Source organism: Festucalex cinctus, chromosome 2 (assembly GCF_051991245.1).
Source record: "Festucalex cinctus isolate MCC-2025b chromosome 2, RoL_Fcin_1.0, whole genome shotgun sequence".
Lineage (NCBI taxonomy): Eukaryota > Metazoa > Chordata > Actinopteri > Syngnathiformes > Syngnathidae > Festucalex > Festucalex cinctus.
This window is the reverse complement of record NC_135412.1, coordinates 2,188,042-2,212,292: the sequence shown is the minus strand read 5'-3', so window position 1 is coordinate 2,212,292 and position 24,251 is coordinate 2,188,042. Positions and strand designations below refer to the sequence as shown.

The following is a 24,251-nucleotide window of genomic DNA, read 5'->3' as shown; positions in this document are numbered from 1 at the left end:
ATTGGTTCTTTTGTGTATCCAAATGAGGCAATGGGAGGAGACAAAGCCATCCTGATTGGCATTGCAATATTTGTCTCAGCTGCATTTCAGTTTTTCAGCAGCTGGAGTTTGATTGTTAGGTAAAAAGAGCATCTGAGGCCTCGGCCATTAAAGGCTGTAAATGACATAAGGGCTTCTTTATGGTCCCAACACAGCAGCGGGGGGGGGGGGGGGGGGGGGGGGGGGGGGGGGGGCCGTTGGGCAGTTTCATTTTATACAGCATGACAGGGAAATAGCAATCCTTTTCCATAAACTTGCTCCACATGCACAGACACGGAGAGCTGTGGTTAAAAACAAAAACATCTGATCTCTGGTTATCAAAAGAACAAGTTAACATGTTTGAGAATGTTCTAGATCAGTGTTGTCCAAACTTTTTCATTTGAGGGCCACATACAGAAAATCAAAAGGACGCAAGGGCCACATCATGTTATAAAGAGAAATTGTGTTTAGTCCTAAAAATTGGACAAATAATTTATTTGTGCTTTTGGTGGTTCTGTTTTGTTAGTTTAGTTCTTTAAAAAATGCTTTGTTTTAGTTTAGTTTGTTAGTTTCAGTATTAGTATTATTTTTTTGTGACGTCATGCAGCCAACAAAATCCCCCCAAGGTAATTGGCTGGCTGGAGGGTTGTAAACACTTTCCACAGAAACGTCCCGCTGTTTACAAAACAAACACAAAATGGCAAAATACAGGCGGCGGGTGGTTTAGGAAAAAATCACCACCACACATTAACAGAAACCCAGAGGTGTAAATTGAGACATAATTCATGTGTAAAAATCCTGTGTTTATATAGTGCATTTTCCTGAGTGCAAACGGAAGACCGTGCCTTTAAAAAGCATTTTTGTTTTTATTTTATTTCAGTAAAAATATTGTTTTTTTTTATTTTTGTTTTATTTTTTTCATTAATTAACTAAAATAACCTTTAATGGCACCTGTTTTTCGATACCCTCCCTTCTTACTTTGACCATCTCCAAACATGTTTGTTTTGTTTATTTTATTTGAATTGAGTCAAATGCCATTTTTAGCATATGTCGCGGGCCACTGGAAAATGGACGGCGGGCCGCAAATGGCCCCCGGGCCTTAGTTTGGACACCGCTGTTCTCGATGCTTCACGCTCTCCTTCCCACTTCGATTTACAGTTTGAAGTGTCACCAAAAAAGGACTTTCAACGTAATCCGAGTACAGAACTGCAGTTTTGAGGCGACACGGTGGAAGGATCAGGAAACCTTTGAAAGATTCATCAACTGCGGATCCGCTGGCCAATGCTTGATGTGAGCTGCTAAAAGGGACGAGCTACTAATGAGGCAGAGATTATGCAGGAGGTGAAAGGTGAACAGAGCAGTTTCCCAGTGGGACTGAGATGAATACATTTAGCCTTTGCCTGCTTTGCAGTAGACGCCAACCAGGGTTCGGGTTAACCCAAACGTTTTCATTTGAGGGCCACATACAGAAAATCAGAAGGACGCAAGGGCCACATCATGTTATGAAGAGAAATTGTGTTCAGTCCTACAAATTATTTATTTGTGCTTTTGCATATTTAGAAACATGCTACAGTATATAAACCAATTTATTTGTAATATGGCAGTTAGGGTTATTATAGTTTTGGAATTTTTAGTTTTAGTTTTAATTTTGTTTTGAGTTTTGTTTTTTTAAATTTAGTTAGTTTTAATTGGTTTTCAGGGTGGTTCTGTTAGATTTTTATTAGTTTTAGTGCTTTAATAAATGCTTAGTTTTAGTTTCGTTAGTTTCAGTATTAGTATTAGTTTTTTTAATGTGTAGTATTGTGTGCAATATTTAAAGCACACCATCGGCGCGACGTCATTATTCCGGTTGATATCAAAATAAATCTACTAACAATCACATTTAAAATCATTCCCAAAGGCTCATGCCTTAAATTAATTACCAAAGACTAAAACGAAGGACATTTTTGCTATAATTATAGTTAGTTTTACTTTAGTTAGTTTTGTAAACATAAAATGTAGTTTCAGTTATTTTCGTTTTTTAAAAAGCATTTTCGTTTTTATTTTATTTTGTTAACGAAACTGTTGTTTTGAATTTTAGTTTTAGTTTTTTCGTTTAGTGAACTAAAATAACCTTTAATCGCACCTGTGTTTTTCGACACCCTCCCTTCTTACTTTGACCATATCCAAACATTTTTGTTTTTATTTGATTTGAACTGAGTCAAATGCCATTTTTAGCATATGTCGCGGGCCACTGAAAAATGGACAGCGGGCCGCAAATGGCCCCCGGGCCGTAGTTTGGACACCTCTGCGCTAACCAGACATAAACAAGCTATTACAAAATCAATAAAATGAGAATTCTACGTGGTGATAGACGAGACCGAGACAAATCTTGGACACCAACAATAGTTCAGCCAGCTCGCAATTGACAAAACTTGTCCGCCTCCTCCGACATATGACAGCTTGAATAAGCGTCTTCAAACATTGTATGGCTTCATTGCTGTGCGGTCTTCAAACCTACCTTGCGTAAAAGTTGTTGTGGGGGTTCAGGCACAGCACGTGCCAGTAATCCAGACAAAACGCTTTCAACTTCCACATCGTGGGCTCAGACGATCAAGAGGCAGAGCGGCGGCGGTGGAATCCAACAACACGAGAAGACAACATGGCAGCAAATAAACGCGACCTCGCCAATTCATTCATGGCGCGGAAATGGGAGTCATCGTCCTCCTGGAGTGCAACCTCAGCTACTGGATGAGAGCCGGAGCAGCTTGGACCTGCCAGGAACAACCACGCCACTCCTGGACCACAATCTGTCAACGTGCGCCCAGAAGAGCGGGCGGACTGGGAACACAATTTTGAAACCCAAAATGAATGCTCGGGATCCAGGCCCCAAAAGAAGACCAATATTAGCAGTGATGAGCGTGTTTAGCAGCAATCCAGGTCAGTCCGCGTGTCCTCTTGTCAGCCCAGGATCCTCTGAGACGTCATGGATCCAGCTTGAGACGGCACAGGTACCGGAATGTCGAGGAAGAATCTTGCTGTACCCTCGTCCAGCTCAAACTTTCCACTCTTCTGTCCTGTCCAGCCAAATTCTCAAGCCCTTGTCCTCCTTTCTCCTCATCCTCTCTCTCGCTCTTGCCGCGATCCGTCTCCCTCTCGCAGGCGCCGCCGTCCGCGCGGGACCTCCCCAAAATGTGCCGACTGCGGTTGCCGGGCAACACTAGCGTACTAGCGAAGCTTCAAAAAGAGGAAGCGGGGCAGTAACGCGTTTGATTGGCCGTCTTTATCGGATGGGCGGGGTTGCGGCGACGCACGACCGCGTGTGTTCACGCGCGTGTCAAGCAGGCGTCCTCCCTCGCAAAGAATGTCGGGGTGATTCGTGAAATGAATTTAATACTGGGGTGGTCACAAACGGATGTCGGAAGAAAAAGCATGTTCTGAACACAAACGCGGCGTTGTTCCTTCGCCGCCGCAGCTCAATCCGGTACCAGCACGGGATAAGAGGTGTTAACGGGTTAACTCATCAATATTCAACCCCCAGTCGGGTCAAAGCAAACAAACAATGACAATGACGCGTCGCTAACACAAACTCACAAAATGCAAATAAACATGCTAACTGGGGTTTAGATCCGTTTCATCTGTCAACAGTTCGCCATATGAATCTTTTTCGACCCCCTTGGCACCGAATCAGCCAAAAAAAATATATATAGAAGGAGCTTGCGGTGTCACAAAGGATGCACAGAAAAGCCTGAATGGCAGAGCGGGACACAAAGGAATGAATTAATCGACACGCCATTCATCAGCCATTTTCTCACAATTCACACCTCCTAATTTAAATGAGCTAGACAGGAAATGGGTTCGTTTTTAGCTCGCGGCTCCTGGAAGTCTCACTTTTGGACATTTTGCAGTCAATAATAAACAGAGCATCCATCACATCAAAATAATATTTTCGAGCGACTTCCTTCCTTTTGATTCATGGAACGTGACATTCAGTGGCAAAGCGTGGGTGGAAAAAGTGCTGTTTTTGTTCAGGACGCAAAAAAAAAAAGAAGAGCGATTAGTGCAGCATTAGGTGGCATGAAATGCAAAATGGGCCTCAAACGTAAATGACAGGCTTTAATTAAGTTTACAGGCTGCAGGGCAGAGCGAAGGGAACGAACACACGCAGCCATAAAAAATATGTCATTCAGGCAGCATGCATGTCCTTTTTTATTTTTTGTGGTGACTTGGTAAAAAATTGTTTCTGCCCTATAATCTCAATGATTTCTGCTACATTCTACCACAGCACTTCCATTAGCCACTGCGCCTTGCTGGGTTCAAGTACCGGGAAAAAAATAAATAAATCTTCTTTCACAATATAACAATGCAGACAGCATCAATCTGCTCAAATATGACCGACAACCAAGCAAAAGTTCACAACATTCAGAGTGCCCTGCTGCTACAAAAATAATTAAATAAAATAGGATTCATTTAGTTTCTGCAATCACTGTATGAGTCACGCAAACAGCAAAGTCTTACACGTATCATTCTAGCATCTAGTGCAAGGGTGTCCAAAGTACGGCCCGGGGGCCATTTGCGGCCCGCCGACCATTTTTTTAGCGGCCCGTGACGTATGCTAAAAATGGCATTTGACTCATCCATCCATCCATCCATCCATTTTCTTGACCGCTTATTCCTCACAAGGGTCGCGGGGGCTGCTGGCGCCTATCTCAGCTGGCTCTGGGCAGTAGGCGGGGGACACCCTGGACTGGTTGCCAGCCAATCGCAGGGCACACACAGACGAACAACCATCCACGCACACAAGCACACCGAGGGACAATTCGGAGCGCCCAATGAACCTGCCATGCATGTCTTTGGAATGTGGGAGGAGACCGGAGTACCCGGAGAAGACCCACGCGGGCACGGGGAGAACATGCAAACTCCACCCAGGAAGGTCCGAGCCTGGACTCGAACCGGAGACCTCAGAACTGGGAGGCGGACGTGCTAACCACTCGACCAGCATGCCGCCTAACAAATTGGCCCATATGGGGGTTGTTCCCATGACCTTGGCGTTATTAGCACCACGCTCTAACCAACTGAGCTAACAGGCGGCATTTGACTCAATTCAAATCAAATAAAAACAAAAATGTTTGGAGATGGTCAAAGTAAGAAGGGAAGGTGTCGAAAAACACAAGTGCTATTAAAAGGTTATTTTAGTTACCTAAAACTAATGAAAAAAAAACAAAAAAAAACAAAAACAATTTCATTAACGAAATAAAACAAAAACGAAGATGCTTTTTAAAAAAAAGAAAACTAACTGAAACTACATTCTTTACAAAACTAACTAAAATAAAATAGAATTATAGCAAAAATGTCCTTCGTTTTAGTCTTTGGTCATTAATGAGCCTTTGGGGATGATTTTAAATGTGACTTTTAGTAGATTTATTTTAATGTAAACCAGAATAATGACGTCGCGCCAATGGTGTTGTTTAAATGTTGCGCACGAGTAATACACATTAAAACCAAAAAAATACAACTAAAACTAATACTGAAACTAAATAAACTAAAACTAAGCATTAAAGAACTAAAACGAATAAAAAAAAAAACTAACAGAACCACCCTGAAAAATAATCAAAACTAACGCAATTTAAAAAAAAAACCAACAACCTCAAAACAAAATTAAACTAAAATGAAAAATTCCAAAATTATAATAACCCAACAGCCATATTACAAATAAATTGGTTTATATACTGTAGCATTTTTCTAAATATGCAAAAGCACAAATAAATTATTACTGTTAATTATTATTACTGTTACTCAGTAACTACTAGTTACTACTAGTTTGTCCAATCATGAAAGATAGGAAACAAAGGTGAGGTATTCAGTTCGGGAAGTCGTCGAGCTGTGAAAAGAGCCCATCGGGCGCTCCGAATTGTCCCTCGGTGTGCTCGTGAGCGCGAGTGGTTGTTCGTCTCAAATGGCAGATGCCATTTCTAGCCTGCCAGAATGGTGGCGCTAACGTGCACCGTGGGATGCGTGACATCAACGTCTCGGAGCTCTGCACAATTTTTTAAAAAAGTTTTTAAATGATCTTTGTGAAACTAATAAAGATATATATTAGTGCTGTCAAATTTAAAGCGTTAACTAATTAATTAATCACCAGAAAATTATCGCATTAATCATTGTATTACCAGAGATTAATCACACCATTAATTTTGACCGCAGATGATCCTTTTTAGCCGACAGCGGATGGTTACGTTAAAGGTACATGCATTAAAGTAAAGCATTTCATAAATGTTTACATATGCCGTAGGTATTTTTTTCCCATTTTTAAATTATGGAAATAACTAATTGATTAGAAAAAGCAGGATGAGCGTGTGCAGTGGATACAAATTTTTGAAGACGTCCTCATAACATTAAATGTCGAAAAAATTAACACATAACAGGTGCGCTTCAAATTTAGCGGGCAAAATATGTTGGGGGGGGAAAAAAAAGGCTTTTTAAGTCAGTGATTAATCATGATTAATCAAAATTCTAAGGTGTGATTAATCTGATTAAAAAAAATTAATCATTGACAGCTCTAATATATATGCAACTGTTCTTGAATCTAACATCCTTGCTTCTCACTGCCTTTATACTAAAGTCCCATGTCAAAGCAAGTCTATAAAAGACTGCTGTACAATGTCGCCATGCAGGAGTTGTGATTCATAAATCCACAAGTGCTTCATTTAAAAAAATGAAAAGGTACCGAAGGTTCCAAATTGAAAAGGTTCTATGGCATGTTTTGAAAACAGCTGTTATTGTAATTCAAGTTCTGCTTGTTATTTGCACAATTTAAGTAAAATAAATAAAATATACAGTACATAAACAAGTAGCTTATGATCAGATGGATGATGGATTATGTGGGTTTTTAAACTCCCTGATCGGTGATCGGCCCCAAACATCCTGATCGTGTAAAGCCTACCGTAATTAAAAAGGCTTCAACCCTGCAGTCAACCCTAATAAATGACCTTGTGTAAAAAAAATAAATAAATAATAATAATAATAAAAAAAAAACCTATTTTGACGCAACGCTACCACTGCAGCTTTAAACTGCAACACTGTGACATGGGCAGATATTGAGCATTGCAGGGCAGCGACCCCACTCCTCCCCGGGACTGACCCAGTCAATCACTGATAAACTGCCCCGAAAGGATCTTGCCATGACCTTCCCCGAGCGATGTGCAGTCCATAAACACTTGGGTAGAAAACGGTCAGCTGCACAGACTCATCTTGCCATTGCCAGACCTCAAAGAATACTACGCAGGTCGCGCACTGCTGAGTTATAAGACAACAAGGGTCGGCACAAGCAAGGAGATTATAATGGGTCCTTAATTTAACGTAACTAAACTACTCATTAAAGTAATTTCACCAAAACGTCTTAGGGTTCACACACCTTAAGCATGGAAGAATGTTCTATTCATGGAACATCAAGCCTTAATATTTTTATTTTAATGCTGTTCAAACATGAAACAGATTACAACCTTTATAAGACTGAAGTTTCAGATAAATAAATAATACATTTTCATACAAATCTTACACTGTAAAAATGTACTGATTAGGATTTTCTAAATAAAAAAAATTTTTAAAAAAAATCGCAACAATGGACTTATAAATTCGTATCGGGATTCATCGGTATCGAATCGAATCGTGACCTGTGAATCGTGACACGAAGCGAATCGTCAGGTACTAGGCATTATTCACACCCTTACTAGCTAGCATGTTGTAGCAGGCAGCTAGCAAGGCTAACGCCGAGAAAGCGGACGATAAACGGAGTATGATGATGATGATGATTCGGTGAACAAATCTTTTCAACTGTCCTTTTAAATGAACTGATTCTAATGATTCAGTTCACCTAAAAGAACTCTTCCGCCACCCCCCTAATTAAGCTTAGCGTTGTTTTTTTACTTAGACTTGTTCCTACTTATGAGAACGTTGGGCTCTAAATACAGTATGAGTGCATTTTAAAAACAAAAACAAGACATGTCAAAGTGTGTGTGGATGGCATCATGGCACAGATTGTGTAGAATTTAAAACAGGTGTGCTGCTGGAGGGAGACGTGGAAAACGGGGCAGGACAGCGTGGCTCTCGGGACAAGCCTTTTCCTATAGATCAGGGGTGTCGAGATCCGGTCCTCGAGGGCCGCAGTCCTGCCTGTTTTGGATATTTCCCTTCTTCAACACAGCTGATTCATGATCAGCTCATCAGCAAGCTCTGCAGAAGCCTGATAACGAGCCTGTTAATTGGAATCAGCTGCACTGCGAGTAGGGAAATCTATCAAGCCTGCAGGACTCCGCCCCTCGAGGACCGCAGTTTGCCACCCCTGCTATAGATGCTGTTAATCAAGTCCTTGTGTGATCGGAGCACTTTCAAGTGACTTTCAAGGGAGGTGACGATTCCTTCTACCGCAACTGAAATGATGCCTTGGGAAAGTGCTCCCCCTGGTGGCAAATTGGGGTACCGCTGTTGCTCAAAATCATTCATAGTGTCCCAAAAAGCAAAGGTAGACTTGAGTATAGTTTGATGGTTCAATCAAATATCATCTGTGTGTGTTTCCCTCTATCACGTAAGAAAAGCACCGCATGCTAACTGTCAGATAATGTGTGTTGTAGTCCAGGTCACAGTTTGGCTTTACCCACAGGTGCATCTAATCAACCAGCAGGTAAACAAGTTACTTAGCAATCGGTCAAGTAGAACCTCCTGTGACTCAAGCCAAACTTCATACTCAGCCATCAAACGTGCCTCAGGACGTCTTAAGATGTCTTAATCGGCAAAATAAAGACATCTTAAAGACATTTTGGTACATCAAGACTAGGGCTGCACAATATATCGAAAAATATCGATATCGCGATATTGGTCCTTGCAATATGCATATCGCAAAGGCATGCAAAAAGTTTAATATGGAATTTTATGCTTTTTATATGAATTTGACCAGTCAGATGCTAACCAAAATGTGCATCACCATTCAATAGTTGAAAATTATCAAGACATAATTACAATTAATGAATTAAGATTAAATTAATGTTGCTTATTTTGCCACATGAAAAATGTTTTTCTTTCATTAGGTAATAAAATTGTAATTTCTTTTGGTACATGTTAAATATCGCAATAATATCGATATCACTATGTTCAGCAAGTATATCGCATATCGCATGTTTTTCCAATATCGTGCAGCCCTAATCAAGACGTCTTAAGACAAACATTTGAAGACACCATTTCTTGACAGAACAGCAAATGGGATGCCCCCCCCCCCCCCCCCCCCAAATAGATTTTTTGTGTCTTGAAGACGTTTAATGTCTTATGGTATCGTGACCTTCATATCGTGATAATATCGTATCATGATGTTCGGATATCGTTACATCCCTCGTTGTAGTTATGCCAGTACATACGAGAAGACAGATCGTCACAATTTCATGTCTCCTTTCCAGAGAGGGGCAGTGAGGAGATAATCCTGCACGGAACGTAGTGCTCCATTTGACGTGCCGACACATCGCCCACATGGCAACGTTACAGCTGCTTAGCCGCCGGCCTGAGAGCAGCAGCCACGCAGAAGGTCGGTGAAGGGGAAGAAAAGGCGGAATAAGCAAAGGAGGAGGGTGGAAAAGGGATGCAGGGGTGAATTCTGCGGAAAATAAACTCCAGGTTGAGGCTTTGTATGAAAAAAAACAAAAAACAAAAAAACACATGCAAGCAGAGTTCCAAGTACAGAGAGGGTTGAGGTGGACTCTCAGCAAACTATTTCATATTTGAAGGCCTTTCACAGCCTGAGGCTGAGAAATACAAGTGAGGGAGAGTGACGTGGCGATCCCTGTCAGGAATCGCCACCAACACGGAGCCTTATCAACACATCACTACCTTTTGTCTTCACATCGCAGTGTGGCTTCAACAGATTCAAATCTGCGGAAGGAACCAACGCGTCTAGCGTCAGCAAATCCAGCACGTGCAGACACAACAGCCAGCAAAAAAAATGTGATTCAGACAATTCAAAAAGACAATTCAGTGATGTGACGCAGCATCCGTCCTGATCAACATCATTTCCTTCTTCTGCCAGAGGAACAAGAGTGTTCTGGAGGTGCATCTGTTTGTGACGCTCTCCTCTGCGCATCTGCTGTTGGCGAAGGCAGCGCCGCCTTATTACGGTCTGTTTCAAGCCTCTGATGCAGCATCGGCACTAGCAAGGTCCCCCGCGAGGAAACTTGAACTCACCGAGACGTGCGGCCGAGAGCGCGGCACATCCAGCCGGCTTGATCATCTTTGAACGGGACCGAAAAACTCAGGGTAGAGCTGCAAAAATGTCCAGCTGTTTGATGTGTCAGCGACAGGCTGAGTAAAAAAAAAGCCTCTGCCAAAGCCTGAGCTATTTTTGCAAATGGCAAAAAAAAAAAAAAAGCCACTGTCACGTTAGTACGGTCGCTCGATTGAGTGACGCTAGCTTGACATCTCAACAGAAAACCTCTTGAACCTTCTGTGATCCTCTCGAACCTGATTACTACTCGGGATGTAATGATATCCAAATATCATGATACGATATTGTCACGATATGAGGGTCACCATACGATAATTATCACGATATTGTGGGGGGCGATATTTAAAAAAGATCACAATATTGCAAAAAAAGAGAGCTCATACTTATAAAAAAAAAGGACAATATTGTGCTTTTGTACATAACAGCAACGCATATAAACCACCTACAATCTCTAATAACAATATTGAGGCACTTCCTTGCTAATGCAAGCACACATTGATCGCTTCACAAGCAAATTACGTTCCGCTTCATCTGACAATTAGCATAGATTTTAATAAACATAGAAGGCCAAAACATTCCTAATGAAAATTAAATTGCACTAATAAACTAGCCACTAGAGGGTGCTCGAACTGCACAAATGGGAATCAAACTGACATTTTTAACAGATGTGTTTCTTTTAAATATCGTGAACATGACGACGATGATATTGTGGCAGTTTTAATATCACGATATCACGATATTGCCCTTATCGTAACATCCCTAATTACTACACAATTTGGCCCGGTGGGTAGCTAGTCTTCACTTTGCATGTTCTCCAACATGACAGAAAAATGGACATGTAATCTGCCTAAATCAGCTGCAGAAAGGGCTGGACTGGCACCCAAAAAAAAAAAAAAAAAAAAAAAAATGGGTCCCAGCATTTTGACCAGCCCTAACAAACGCATGTTCATGACATCCTCTGGAACTGGGAAGTCATTCTTCCCACTCAATGCACAGTCATGATTTCATCAAACAAAATTCACACATATGCAGAGCCAACATATGGCACACCCACAACAAAAGCAGGACCAAGTTCAAGTAATAAGCGAGGTTTTGCTAATTATGGAGCATCATTGTGGAGCTCACAACAAACAACAAACAATGGCCTCCCAGTCATGTTGCTTGCTTGTTATGGTGTGCAACCAATGAATTGGATTAATATTGTTTCTAAGTATCATGTAATTTGTCTACAATATCTAATCTTATCCTTATTTATTGATTGAATTTTTATTTTTTGTATTTTATTATTATTATCATTATTTCAATCACTGGTGTAATAACTCGGGCTGTAACGATATTCAAACATCACAATACGATATTATCACGATATTAAGGTCGCGATACGATAATTATCACAATATTGTGGGGGGGTTGGTGATGTTTAACTCTTTGACTGCCAGGCGTTATAAAAACAAAACAAAAAAATCCACAGTGCCAGCCGCTTTTGAGCATTTTAACTCATCTTTCAAGGCAAAAAGAATATTGTTTGCCTTTACTACATATACAATGCGGCTACTCAATGAAAGAATGAAAAAGAGCTTACACTAAAAAAAGCACAATATTGTGCTTTTGTACATAACAGCAATGCATATAAACCACCTACAATCTCTAATAACAATATTGAGGCACTTACTTGCTAATGCAAGCACACATTTATTGCTTCACAAGCAAATTCGGTTCCCCTTCATCTGACAATTAGCATAGATTTTAAACATAGAAGGCCAAAACATCCCTCATGAAAATGAAATTGCACGAATAAACTAGCCACTAGAGGGTACTCAAACTGCACAAATGGAAATCAACCTGACTTTTTTTTTTTTTTTTTTTTTACAGATGTGTTCCTTTTAAATATTGTGAACATGATGACGACGATATTGTGGCAGTTTTAATATCACAATATCATGATATTGCCCTTATCGTGACATCCCTAGTAATAACCTTATTGATTGAATTTTTATTATTATTATTATTATTATTATTATTATTATTATTAATTTAGTCTCTGGTGTAATACCCTTATTTATTGATTGATTGGATTTTTTTTTATTTTTTTTATTTTATTATCTGTTGTTATTGCTGCCGGACATGTAAATTTCCCAGAGGGAGCCATCCCAAAGGGATCAATAAAGTCAAGTCTTAAAGACTTAAAGTCTAAGTCTAAGTCAGAGATGGCATTTCGGTGTGACCCCTGGCCAGTGCCACTCTTGGCTATTGTGTATCTTTGCCAATGTACTATTTTGTAAATAATTTAATAGGCTGCTGTCTCTGATTTGTGGACTTGGATCTTGGGGGAAAAAACAGAGTGAAAACATCGTTTTAAAATATTATTTAAAAAAACCAAAACAAAAAAAACTGCACGTTGTCAGCCCCAGAAGACGCGGGCCCACCGGGCATCTATGCCCAACGGCCAGTTCAGCCCTAACTGGGAAAGACTCCTTCGTGGGAACACGAGCAGTTCAGAAAATGTTCCACATTTATTTATTTATTTATTCATTTAAAAAAAATGAAAAATAAAAATAAAAAACAAGTCCACTGGGTTTGTTTTTTTCCCCACCTACTTTGTTCCGTTTGCGCTTTCCAGGTTAAATATTGGCCGGTTAATGACAGCTATTTTCGCAAAGTCAATAAAAACAAATTAGCTCTGAGTAATAATAGTAAAAAGGGGTGTTAAATTCTCGCGATTGGGATTAATTAATCCAATGTCGGCTGGAAAATGATGGCCACTAATGCAGATGTGAAAACATCGACGTAAATCACCCTGCAAACTTCCATCCACTGTTGCACTATTTCCTAGAAGTCAAAGGTCGACTCAAACAGACATGAGTAATCGATGGAATAATCGACAGGATAATCACTTCTAAAACGATTTGTTTGTGGACAGCCCTACTTAATAATAATAATAATAATTATCGGCAATTATCGACCAATTTCACATCAAACCGATAAACCAGATAATAGCGAAATCTGCCAATGATTATCAGTAATTTTATTTCATGCCACATTGGTCCATCTGTTGCGGTTGCTCATATCAATAAAATTCAGCTTCATGGTGCTTCGGTTATTGACATCAGCACTTCTAAATTATTGGTTTATCGGTCCATCCATCCATCCATTTTCTTGACTGCTTATTCCTCACAAAGTTTGCGGGGGGTGCTGCAGCCTATCCCAGCTGGTTTTGGGCAGTAGGCGGTAGGGATGTAACGATAAGGGAAATATTGTGATATTGTGATATTAAGAAAATATCGTCGTCATGTTCACAATATTTAAAAAGGAACACATCTGTTAAAAAAACCAAAAAGGTTGATTTCCATTTGTGGAGTTCTAGCATCCTCTAGTGGCTAGTTTATTAGTGCAATTTAATTTTCATTAGGGATGTTTTGGCCTTCTGTTTAAAATCGATGCTAATTGTCAGATAAAGGGGAACCGAAATTGCTTGTGAAGTGATCAATATGTGCTTGCATTAGCAAATAAGTGCGTCAATATTGTTATTACATATTGTAGGTGGTTTATATGCATTGCTGTTATGTACAAAAGCACATTGTGGTTTTTTTTTGTTTTTTTTTAAGTTTGAGCTCTTTTTTTTCCCAATATTGTGATCTTTTTTAAATATTAGCTATATTCTAATGCTAATTGCTCCAAAACGGAAACAGATAGAAATATACTTTTTTTTTTTTTTTCCTGATGAAAGAAAAGATGCTAATTTTTCTTTTGGTAGATTTCATGTTTTACAGCAATAGAACACAATATTCTGTGGGTCTTGCAAAAGCAGTCAAAATCCAGTAAAGGGGTTGCTTCAGTGAAAATGGCTGCGAGTGAATGAGTTAATGATGAACACAGGAGGCTTCGCGCCAGCGCATGTGCCGGCAACGCGACGCCGCGCAGACGCCTGATGCAGGCGTCGTGGAGGTTTTTTTTACGCGATTGTGCCTTTGTCAAGGCTCAGGGATGGAAGAGGACAACGTTCTGTCAGCTGCGGTGACGCACTCGCCGCGTCATCGGCGCTGGCGTCATTTGAAGCAGGAGCGCCGCATGAAGACGCTCTCAGCCAATCACGGCAAATGGGCATTCCTGTTGGAGCAGCTTCAAGACACGAGCACCCTCTTCGAATATCAATGAAGCTCACGAGTGTTCGATTGGCACACCGAGTACGCAAATGATGTTCATTTGAGGCGAGTAATCGCTGCACCTTGACGGCAATGTCACAACGACAGTCAAAGAATGCTGTTGCGTGTGTTCATCATTAACTCATTCACTCCCGCCCATTTTCACTGAAGCAACCCCTTTACTGGATTTTGTGTTCTATTGCTATAAAACATGACATCTAACAAAAGAAAAATTAGCATCTCTTCTTTCATCAGGAAAAAATAAAAGTATATTTCTATCTGTTTCCGTTTTGGAGCAATTAGCATTAGAATATAGCTAAGTTTCATCACAAATCTTTTTAAAACAGTGGGGGAAGTTTTTTGCAACATGGCTGTTTGATCTCTTAAGCTCTGCTGCCACCTGCTGGCTATTTTTGAAATAACTACCATCGCTTCAAGCGTTTTCTTCAGTTCAGAGGCTGCATCAAAGCCTTCTTTTGCTCCCAATAACGTGTAAATACGGTTTTTTATGTTTTCAGTGTCCCAAAGACGTATTTATAAGTTGTTTTTTTGTTTTTTTGCTAGAGCATACAGAAGGCTTTGATGCAGCCTCTCAACTGCAAAGAACGGTTGCAGAAATGGTAGTTATTACACAAACGGCCCGCAGGTGGCAGCAGAGCAAAGGAAATCAACCAGGGCCATCGAGAAAAAAAGCTAAATTACTTTGAATTTTAAATCGATTTGTGAAAACTGATGAAACTTAGCTCTCTTCTAATGCTAAATGCTGCAAAACTGAAATAGATAGAAACATACTTTTTTTTCCTGATGAAAGAAGAGACTTTAATCTTTCTTTTGGTAGGTTCCGTGTTTTTATAGCAATAGAACACAATATTCTGTGGGCCTTGCAGAATCAGTCAAATTCCAGTAAAACAGATGGGAGTGAACGGGATTGCGAAATGTGAAAATGGCGGCGAGTGAATGAGTGAAAGAACTAAAACTAATAAAAAAACTAAAAAACTAACAGAACCACCCTGAAAACTAATTAAAACTAACTAAATTTAAAAAAACAAAACTCAAAACAAAATAAAAACTAAAATGAAAAATTCCAAAACTATAATAACCCTCCTGCCATATTACAAATAAATCCGTTCATATACTGTAGCATTTTTCTAAATATGCAAAAGCACAAATAAATTCTTTGTGCAATTTTTAGGACTAAGCACAATTCCGATTCATAACATTATGTGGCCCTTGCGTCCTTCGGATTTTCTGTATGTGGCCCTATCAAGTCCGACCCCATCCATCCTATTTTAAAAAATATTCTAATATCTGATCTGACTGAATCAGTCGCATACCTCGTGTCCATTTGCAGGTTGCAACCACGACGTTTGCTAAATATAGTCACTCGCAGGACATCATCATATTTTCAGAGTATTCAAGCCCAAGGAAATGTCTGCCTCCCTTCGGGGTGGACGAGTGAAGCATGTTTAAAGGCAGAGACGGCCTTCGGCCCAAGCGCTTAGTTAGCATCCTCGCCTTGGAGGCTGCCCATCAGAATTCCGCAGCAGCTGACCAGTGAACATGAAACGACATTTTGAACAGAACGGGCTCCTCTTGCTACTTGTTCCTCATTAAAGGAATACTGGCCAGACACAGAAAAGCCACAGTCGGTTAGCAAGTTAGCAAGTATATGTCCCTTGTTCTTAGAGTTACGAACACAAAGTCATCAATTTGCACATGTCTGAACTCCGCCTGCTCCAACCAAAAACAACTCACAAGAGAACTGAGACCTCTGCCAGGGTCAACTGGTTGCAAGTCATGAATCCATTCAAGATGGCTGCCATTATAGTCCTGTAGGCGTGGTCGAAAAAGTTTGTTGCGTTTGGCTCAGTTTACTAAAATGTTACACAAACAGAGATGACGTCGACCAAGATTAGCTTTTTGTTTCTCAAGCTAGTTTCTGCTTGAATGAACACAAAAACGTTTCACAAGTGAAATAAGAATATACGATTGTTTCTTTTCTATTGTATGTCATTGTTTCTTTGACTTTCTATTTTTCGTGATTATTGTCATTTTATTTATGTATTAAGACAATGTTGATATTCGAAATAAACATTTCAAACAAACAAAAACGTTATTTCCTGTTTTTGTCTCGGGGTGGAAATAAATAGATCTGGGAATGTTTGACTGTCTCACGATTCGATTCAATTACGATTTTTGGGTCTACGATTTCGATTCAGAATTGATTTTCGATTCTCCATTCAAACGATTTCAGATTCAAAACTATTTGATTGACAAATGATTTCTGCTTCAATTTACAGATATCCAAAAAATTTTCATGATTGACTCCAGTCTGCTTTGCAAGACAAAATGACAAATAGCGACATTAAAGTGTCTCTTTTTTTTTTTTTTTTTTTTTTAAACATTTATTAATTTTGTATTGTGCCTTTTTCCACAAAAACAGCATGTGGGCTACAACTGCCTCTTCCCCTTTTTCTTCATTACTAATTTAAATACAATCAATTTTTGGATATTAACTCATTCAAACCCCAAAACGTATAAATATGTTTTTTTTGTTTTAATACTTTGTCCTGCACTCCCCAAAATGTTTTTATACATTTTTTTTGGGCTTTGTTACAGCTTCTGACATGAAGAGGTCGCTTGAAGCAATGGTAGTTATTACAAAAAAACGGCTAGCAGGTGGCAGCAGAGTATAAGAGACCAGCCAGTGCCACAACAGGTTTGTGAATAATGATAAAACTTAGCTTAGCAAATTCTAATGCTAATTGCTGCAAAACAGAAACATATGCAAATACACGTTTTAATCCTGTTGAAAGAAGAGACTCTAATTTTTCTTTTGATCGGTTCCATGTTTTTATTGCAATAGAACAGAATATTCTGTGGACCTTGCAAAATCAGTCAAACAGACGCGTGTGAAGGGGTGCGAGTGAATGAGTTAATATCGATTCGATTAATAAATGAGAATCTCGATTCTTTTATGAATCGATTTTTTGGCACACCCCTACAAATAAATTTAATTAAAGTTTTGTTTTTTTCTTTCCATCCTTTTGAAATCAAGTGGGAAACGCTTTATGGTTCTTTCCTCATGCTTTTCATGCTTGGAGGAAGTTCAAAACAAATTTAGTTGCACAAAAATATCCCGGCCTTCTTTGGCCCGTGCCACGTCCCGCCGCAAAGTTTCAGTGGCAAATCGGCGTTTACAAGTTATGCTAATAATAAACGTGGATCCAGCTGCAGAAGGAAACAAAACTTGTTCTGTCACACTTTGTGGAAATATAAAAAATTATTTCTAATCACAAGCATGCAATTGAAGTCTAACATCACTTGAGAGAACCTGATGGTCCGCGTGACGGGAGGTTTAAACCAGCAAACGGCATTAACTGTGACGGACTCAGTGGACACCCGTGAAGGTCTCATTTTCATTTCGATGACCGATTCCCATCCACTGTATATGCTATCACTTGTAGATTGTGACATGAAAGGGTAATCGAACTCCACATTCTGCACAAGCTGGTAAGTATTTGCAAATAGTTACATACATGCTACCTGGTTGTTGAGAAATCAAGACATGAGTGGCGCACTGCATGTGAAGAATGTTCTAAGAAGGTAAATGACGTCGCAATATGTTTTCGTCTGGCTAATATGGCCGTCACACCTCACCCGACCTCTGAAATCGCACAATTGTGAACACAACATTTTTGGATGTGGAGAAAAATGTCAGTCACATCAAATCACTTTTTCAACCACATTCACACACAAAAATAAATAAATAAATACATAAATAAATAAATAAATTAAAAAAAAAAAAAAAAAAAAAAAAGAGAGTTCCGATGTTTCATCGATATTTTGAAGTGTGCTGACATGAGCACAACCAGGGCAACTCTCTTCACTTCATTGTGCAGGAAAGAATGCTGCATCAGCGCAATTCTTAAAAAAAAAAAATACTTATATAAAATTAGGGGTGTCAGGCGATTAAAATTTTTAATCGTGATTAATCGCATAACTTCAATAGTTAACTCACGATTAATCACATTTTATATCTGTTCTAAATGTGAAACAAAATGTATAATAATTTTTTTTCCTAAGTTTTCATAGTCTTTTTAACAAAAGGGGAAAATATTCATCTAATTGAAATTGGCTTCATTTTTTACTCATTGATACAGTAATGTAATAATAATTCATACAATTGAGGTAATATTTAAAAAACTGGACTGTACTGTAAAAAAAACAAGGCAAGGCAAGTTTATTTGTATAGCACATTTCAGTGTGATATTGATTTGTGTTGAGGTCATTTTTCTGCCACGAGATGGCATAATTGCATCTGTAAGATGGTGACAGCTCAGTGCATTTTTAAAATCGCAACAATCGACTTATAACTTCGTATCGGGATTAATTGGTATCGAATTGTGACCTATGAATCGCGATACGGATCGAATCGTCAGGTACTAGGCAATTCACACCCCTGTGAAAGCTGCTCCTTGCTCTGCACACATTTTAGACCAGGCATGCCACTAGGTGGCAAACCAGAAGAGCTGCTTAACAAAAATATTTTTGTCACTCAGCTTAACAAACAGATCCTTTAGGTGCACATATGACTGTAATTATAAAATGCAAGAAAATTAATGTAATATATCGGAATACGTATCGCATTGATTATCAAGTATTGGGATACATATGTATCGTGATACGTATCGTGTCATTACCCTTGTATTGTGATACGTATCGTTACCCCTGTACCGCGATACGTATTGTATCGTGCCCCCTGTATCATGATACGTATCATATCGTATCGTGCGGTTGGCACTATCACCAGCTCGATCATGCAGCCCGAGTGCCCAGAAACAGCATCCGTCCCCCAAATGACTAATTTTTGCGCAGCAACCCGAAACTCAAAACAGCAATCGCCTTCCATGACTCTCACATCAGCAGTCATGCCGACACGGAATCCGCATGTGCGCTCTCATTTCTTCTTCAATCTTTGTTTTTTTTCCACTTACGCAAGATTACGTTCTACCTCGCTGCCCCTCCCAAAGGAAAAGCAAACCTTGTTTACCGAGCACGAGAGGACACAACAAGGTCTGCATGCCATACGTGACTCAGCACCGACTACAACACGCGACGTGAGCGTCTTCCGCCTCAACTCGCCGTCGGGCGGCGGTCGGGCGGCAAGCGTCCGGACCATCCGGACCATGCGGATGCGCTAACTCACATGTCGTACAGCCGGTATCCGATGGCCGAGCCGGGTCTGCTGGGGTGCTCTCTCATCCGCCGGGGATCCGTGCTGCTCACCACGGCGCGCCACACGCTCGGTTTGTCCATCCTGCCTGGATGCTGCCGGTCAACAGGACACGACGGTCGGACGGCGTGCGCGCAATGGCGGGAGGGTGGCGGGGCGGGGGGGCGGTCGGTTGCTCGCTCACGTTCGCTCGCTCTCGCTCGTGCGCTCGCAAACGCAGGCTGCCAGGGAGCAGTATGTGTGATGTAACGAGGAGCATCCAAGAGGCGTGACGGGGGGGAAATCTAGTGATGCTGGCGTTGGAGGGGCGCGCCGCAGAGTGCGGCTTAAATCATGTCGGATGATGCGCGACAGTAGCTCGGGAGGCGGCTCCTTCTTCTTCCAGACAAGGCGGAAGATGTGTTGCCTCGGCACATATCGCCGTTCGCCCCCCCGCTCCGCCCTCTTCTATCCTCTCAGTGGTACGGTCCTTTTCAAGGCCACCGGATTGGTTCCTCGGTCGCCATAGAAACAGGAGGATGTGTCAGAGGTAGGGCTCATTATCGTGCCTTCTCTCTCTCCTCGTTTTCACTCCTCTTTTCTGTTCTCCTTTCGCGTTTCCCATTTCTCGTCTCCTCAGACGACCCCCCCCCCCCCCCCCTTTCCCACCCTCCATGTCGGCTATCAAAACTCAATGTGTTTCTCTGTAGCGTCATTCAAAACTGACAAGGATGTCCAAACAGGTCAGGGCAGATGTAAAGATGCTCGTTCAAAGTTAATCGACAAGTAATCGATTATCAATTTAATCGGCAAAGTAATCATTTGGAAACATTTTTTTTCAGACCGATACCGATACTCAGGCCCTCAGTACTCACCGATACTGATACCAACTGCCAATACCAGTAGTACATTTTGACAAATAATAAAAAAAAATTTTTTTTAAATCACTAAAAGATATTTTTAAACAAATATTTTTCCTTTAATTTTGACAAAAAAAATAGGGATGTTCGATACCCCTTTTTTTCAGACCGATACCGATACTCAGACACTCAGTACTCACCGATACCAACTGCCGATACCAGTAGTACATTTTGCTAAATAAAAAAAATAAAAAAATCACTAAAAGATATTTTTAAACAAATATATTTCCTTTAATTTTGACCTATTATATGGATACGAAGTCAGAAAAGAAAAAAAAAAATAACTGGTTAATAAACAGCAGTCAGGGGGAAAATGCTTTTGTAATTCACTCGAATGCAAAATGAAATGAATCCAATTCAAATATTCGCTCGTGACAACACGAGTGATGACATCAGCATCCGATGCAGCCTGGCAGGCAGACAAACATCTCTATGGAGAAAACCTTGTATGGGGCAATTACACATCCACACAAAGTACAGCAGGAGTGTCCAAACTTTTTCATTTGAGGGCCACATACAGAAAATCAGAAGGACGCAAGGGCCACATCATGTTATGAAGAGAAATCGTGTTTAGTCCGAAAAATTGGACAAATCATTTATTTGTGCTTTTGCATATTTAGAAAAATGCTGCAGTATATAAACCAATTTATTTGTTATATGGCAATAGAGTTATTATATTTTTTGATTTTTTCATTTTAGTTTTTATAGTTTTTTATTTAATTTAGGTAGTTTTAATTAGTTTTCAGGGTGGTTCTGTTAGTTTTTTGTTAGTTTTAGTTCTTTAATAAATGGTTAGTTTTAGTTCAGTTAGTTTCAGTATTAGTTTTTTAATTTAAAAAAAAATGTGTATTACTTATGCACAATATTTTTTTTAAAATACCATGGGAGCAACATCATTATTCCGGTTTATACCAAAATAAATCTACTAAAAAAAAATCACATTTAAAATCATCACCAAAGGCTCATGCCTTAAATTACCAAAGACTAAAACGAAGGACATTTTTGATATAATTATAGTTAGTTTTATTTTTAGTTAGTTTTGTAAACATAAAATGTAGTTTGTTATTTATTTATTTATTTTTATAAAAAAAAAGCATCTTCGTTTTTAGTTTATTTCGTTAACAAAATTGTTTTTGGAATTTTAATTTCTTCGCTAGTTTTAGTGAACTAAAATAACCTTTAATCGCACCCGTGTTTTTCGACACCCTCCCTTCTTACTTTGACCATCTCCAAACATTTTTGTTTTTATTTGATTTGGACTGAGTCAAATGCCATTTTTAGCATATGTCGCGGGCCACTAAAAAATGTACGGCGGGCCGCAAATGGCCCCCGGGCCGTAGTTTGGACACCCCTGCAGTACAGTCTCAAAAGGATGCATCTCACCGGGGGGGCGCGCTCACCGAGACGACGACGCGTGCTGTCAGACCTTTGCCGTTTTCTTAACGAACCCGTGTCGTGGCTAATTGTACACGTACGTCATGGCGGCGCAATTACGCTGCTTGTGTTCCTTCTAATTATCGAGGGAGGGCGTCGATCCACTTCAGCTCTGACACGCTCTGATGAGCCGCGCGTGCGCATCCGAACACGTCTGCACGCGTGTGTCGTCTGCACTTGGCTAACACTATGAAAGAAAAAAAAAATGTTCATCTCTGAGCTCATTTTTACATTGATATGACTGGCCCCCAGTCAGTCTAGTTCGAGTCAGTAACGGACCCACATAGTACTAAATTAGACATTTTGATTAGGGATGTAACGATATCCAAACATCACGATACGATATCATCACGATATGAATGTCACGATACGATGATTATCACGATATTGTGAGGGTGTTGGCGATATTTAAAAAAAAAAAAAATCACAATATTGTAAAAAAAAAAAAAGAGCTCGTACAAAAAAAGAAAAGAAAAAAAAAGTACTTTTGTACATCACAGCAATGCATATAAACCATCTTACAATCTCTAATAACAATATTGAGGCACTTACTGGCTAATGCAAGCACACATTTATTGCTTCACAAGCAAATTAGGTTCCCCTTCATCTGACAATTAGCATCGATTTTAGACATAGAAGGCCAAAACATCCCTCATGAAAATTAAATTGCACTAATAAAATAGCCACGAGAGGGTGCTAGAACTGCATAAACAGAAATCAACCTGACTTTTTTTTTTTTTTAACAGATGTGTTCCTTTTAAATATTGTGAACATGACGATGACGATATTGTGGCAGTTTTAATATCGCGATATCACGATATTGCGCCCTTATCGTTCCATCCCTAGTCAAAACGTGTCCAATTTGAGGTTTGCTCGTTGCGAATGAGAACACTGTACAGTTAATGCACTTTGCATCCCTTGAAGGTTAAGAGGCATGCATGCTTTAATGTAATAGCGGTTAATGTATTATTTACACATTGTTTCCTGGTTCAGTGATGTTTGTAATCGAGAGAAACGCTGAATGCGTTTTCGGAGGAACAGAGATGAGATTTGAAAATAACGAGCAGTAAATGCAAGTAAACCACACCTGCAAGATGCAAAAAAAAAAAAAAAAAAAAAAAAGTCTGCACATGTGTGTTCTTACTGATTTTTGAAATTGTTTATTTCATTACATATTAAAAAAATACAATAAAATAAAAATGTTGCCATAAAACAATATTCAAATGAAAAGGAGCGGATAGATGAAGACATTTTTCTGACACTTTTTACAAAAATAAAACATTCATTTCACAATCAAATGCCCTTTGATTTGCTATTTAAATAAATCAAGTCATCTAAATTATTAACCTATTATGTAGATTATTGCCTTAATGAAACATTTCATAAGGATTTAATATCCCTGATTCAATAAGCATCTTTAAATATATTAGTTACGCTTGACTCTTTTGTTTCAATGTTTACGTTATTCAATTGACTTCACAACTTTCATTACTACTTTCCATCATTTTGGTACTAAATCTTAACCTTTTAAATACTCAATGCCTTTCAGATTGTAATTGCTTATTCATTTTCAAATGATTTGAATATTTTTAGGTATTTTTCTTAGCATTAATACAGTATATACACTGTAATATTTTGACATCTACATTATGGAATTTCAGGACCTTATATTTTATAAATAATGGTCTCGAGGGCTCTCTAGTGCAAATACAGTAACTGTTATTAACTCATTCACTCCCAACCCCCTTCAACCCCCTCCCGGCTGTTTTACTAAATTTTGACAGATTTCGCAAGGCCCACGGACTATTGTGTTCTATTGCTATAAAAAAAAACAAAAAAAAAACAAAAAAACATGGACACGACCAAAAGAAAGATTAGAGTCAGGAAAAAAAAAAAAAGAAAGTATATATCTGTTTCTGTTTTGCAGCAATTAGCATTAAAATCTAAGTTTCATCATTATTCACATTCCTGATGAAAAAGAGTAGGGAAAAGAGCTTTTTGTATGCTCTAGCAAAAAAAAAAAAAAAAAAAAAAAAAAAAAAAAAAAAAATAAAGACACGTATAAATACGTCTTTGGGAGCAAATGAGTTAATTGTTAAACACTTATGAAATATAGGTTGCATGTATCCGGTGCATTTTGCATGTTTATCCCCAGATTTCTATGCAGTAGGTCAAGTATGGAACAGTCATTTATATTTGTTAAAAAAAATGTATGTTTTAATTTACATAAAACTGTTCTGTGACTTCTAGAGAAGGTATTTGACAATCATGATTTATAA

General features: G+C 39.3%; 1 protein-coding gene and 1 non-coding gene across 7 annotated transcripts in view; both read right to left on the bottom strand.

Annotated features, from left to right (window-relative positions):
• Positions 1-24,251, bottom strand: part of iqsec1b (IQ motif and Sec7 domain ArfGEF 1b) — a 139,976-nt gene that overhangs the window by 51,976 nt on the left and 63,749 nt on the right. The window contains exon 1 of one of the 6 annotated variants that reach the window (XM_077512078.1): positions 19,613-20,068. The exons of 4 other annotated variants lie outside the window; for them this stretch is intronic. In XM_077512078.1, the coding sequence (XP_077368204.1) occupies positions 19,613-19,722 (110 nt within the window). In that variant the 5' untranslated portion in view covers positions 19,723-20,068. Of the gene's footprint in view, positions 1-2,518; positions 3,604-19,612; positions 20,069-24,251 lie in introns of those variants that run through there. One more of the 6 variants, XM_077512080.1, reaches the window with a different exon arrangement.
• trnai-aau (transfer RNA isoleucine (anticodon AAU)) lies at positions 5,014-5,087 on the bottom strand. The gene has a single exon. It is a non-coding gene; the product is annotated as a tRNA-Ile (tRNA).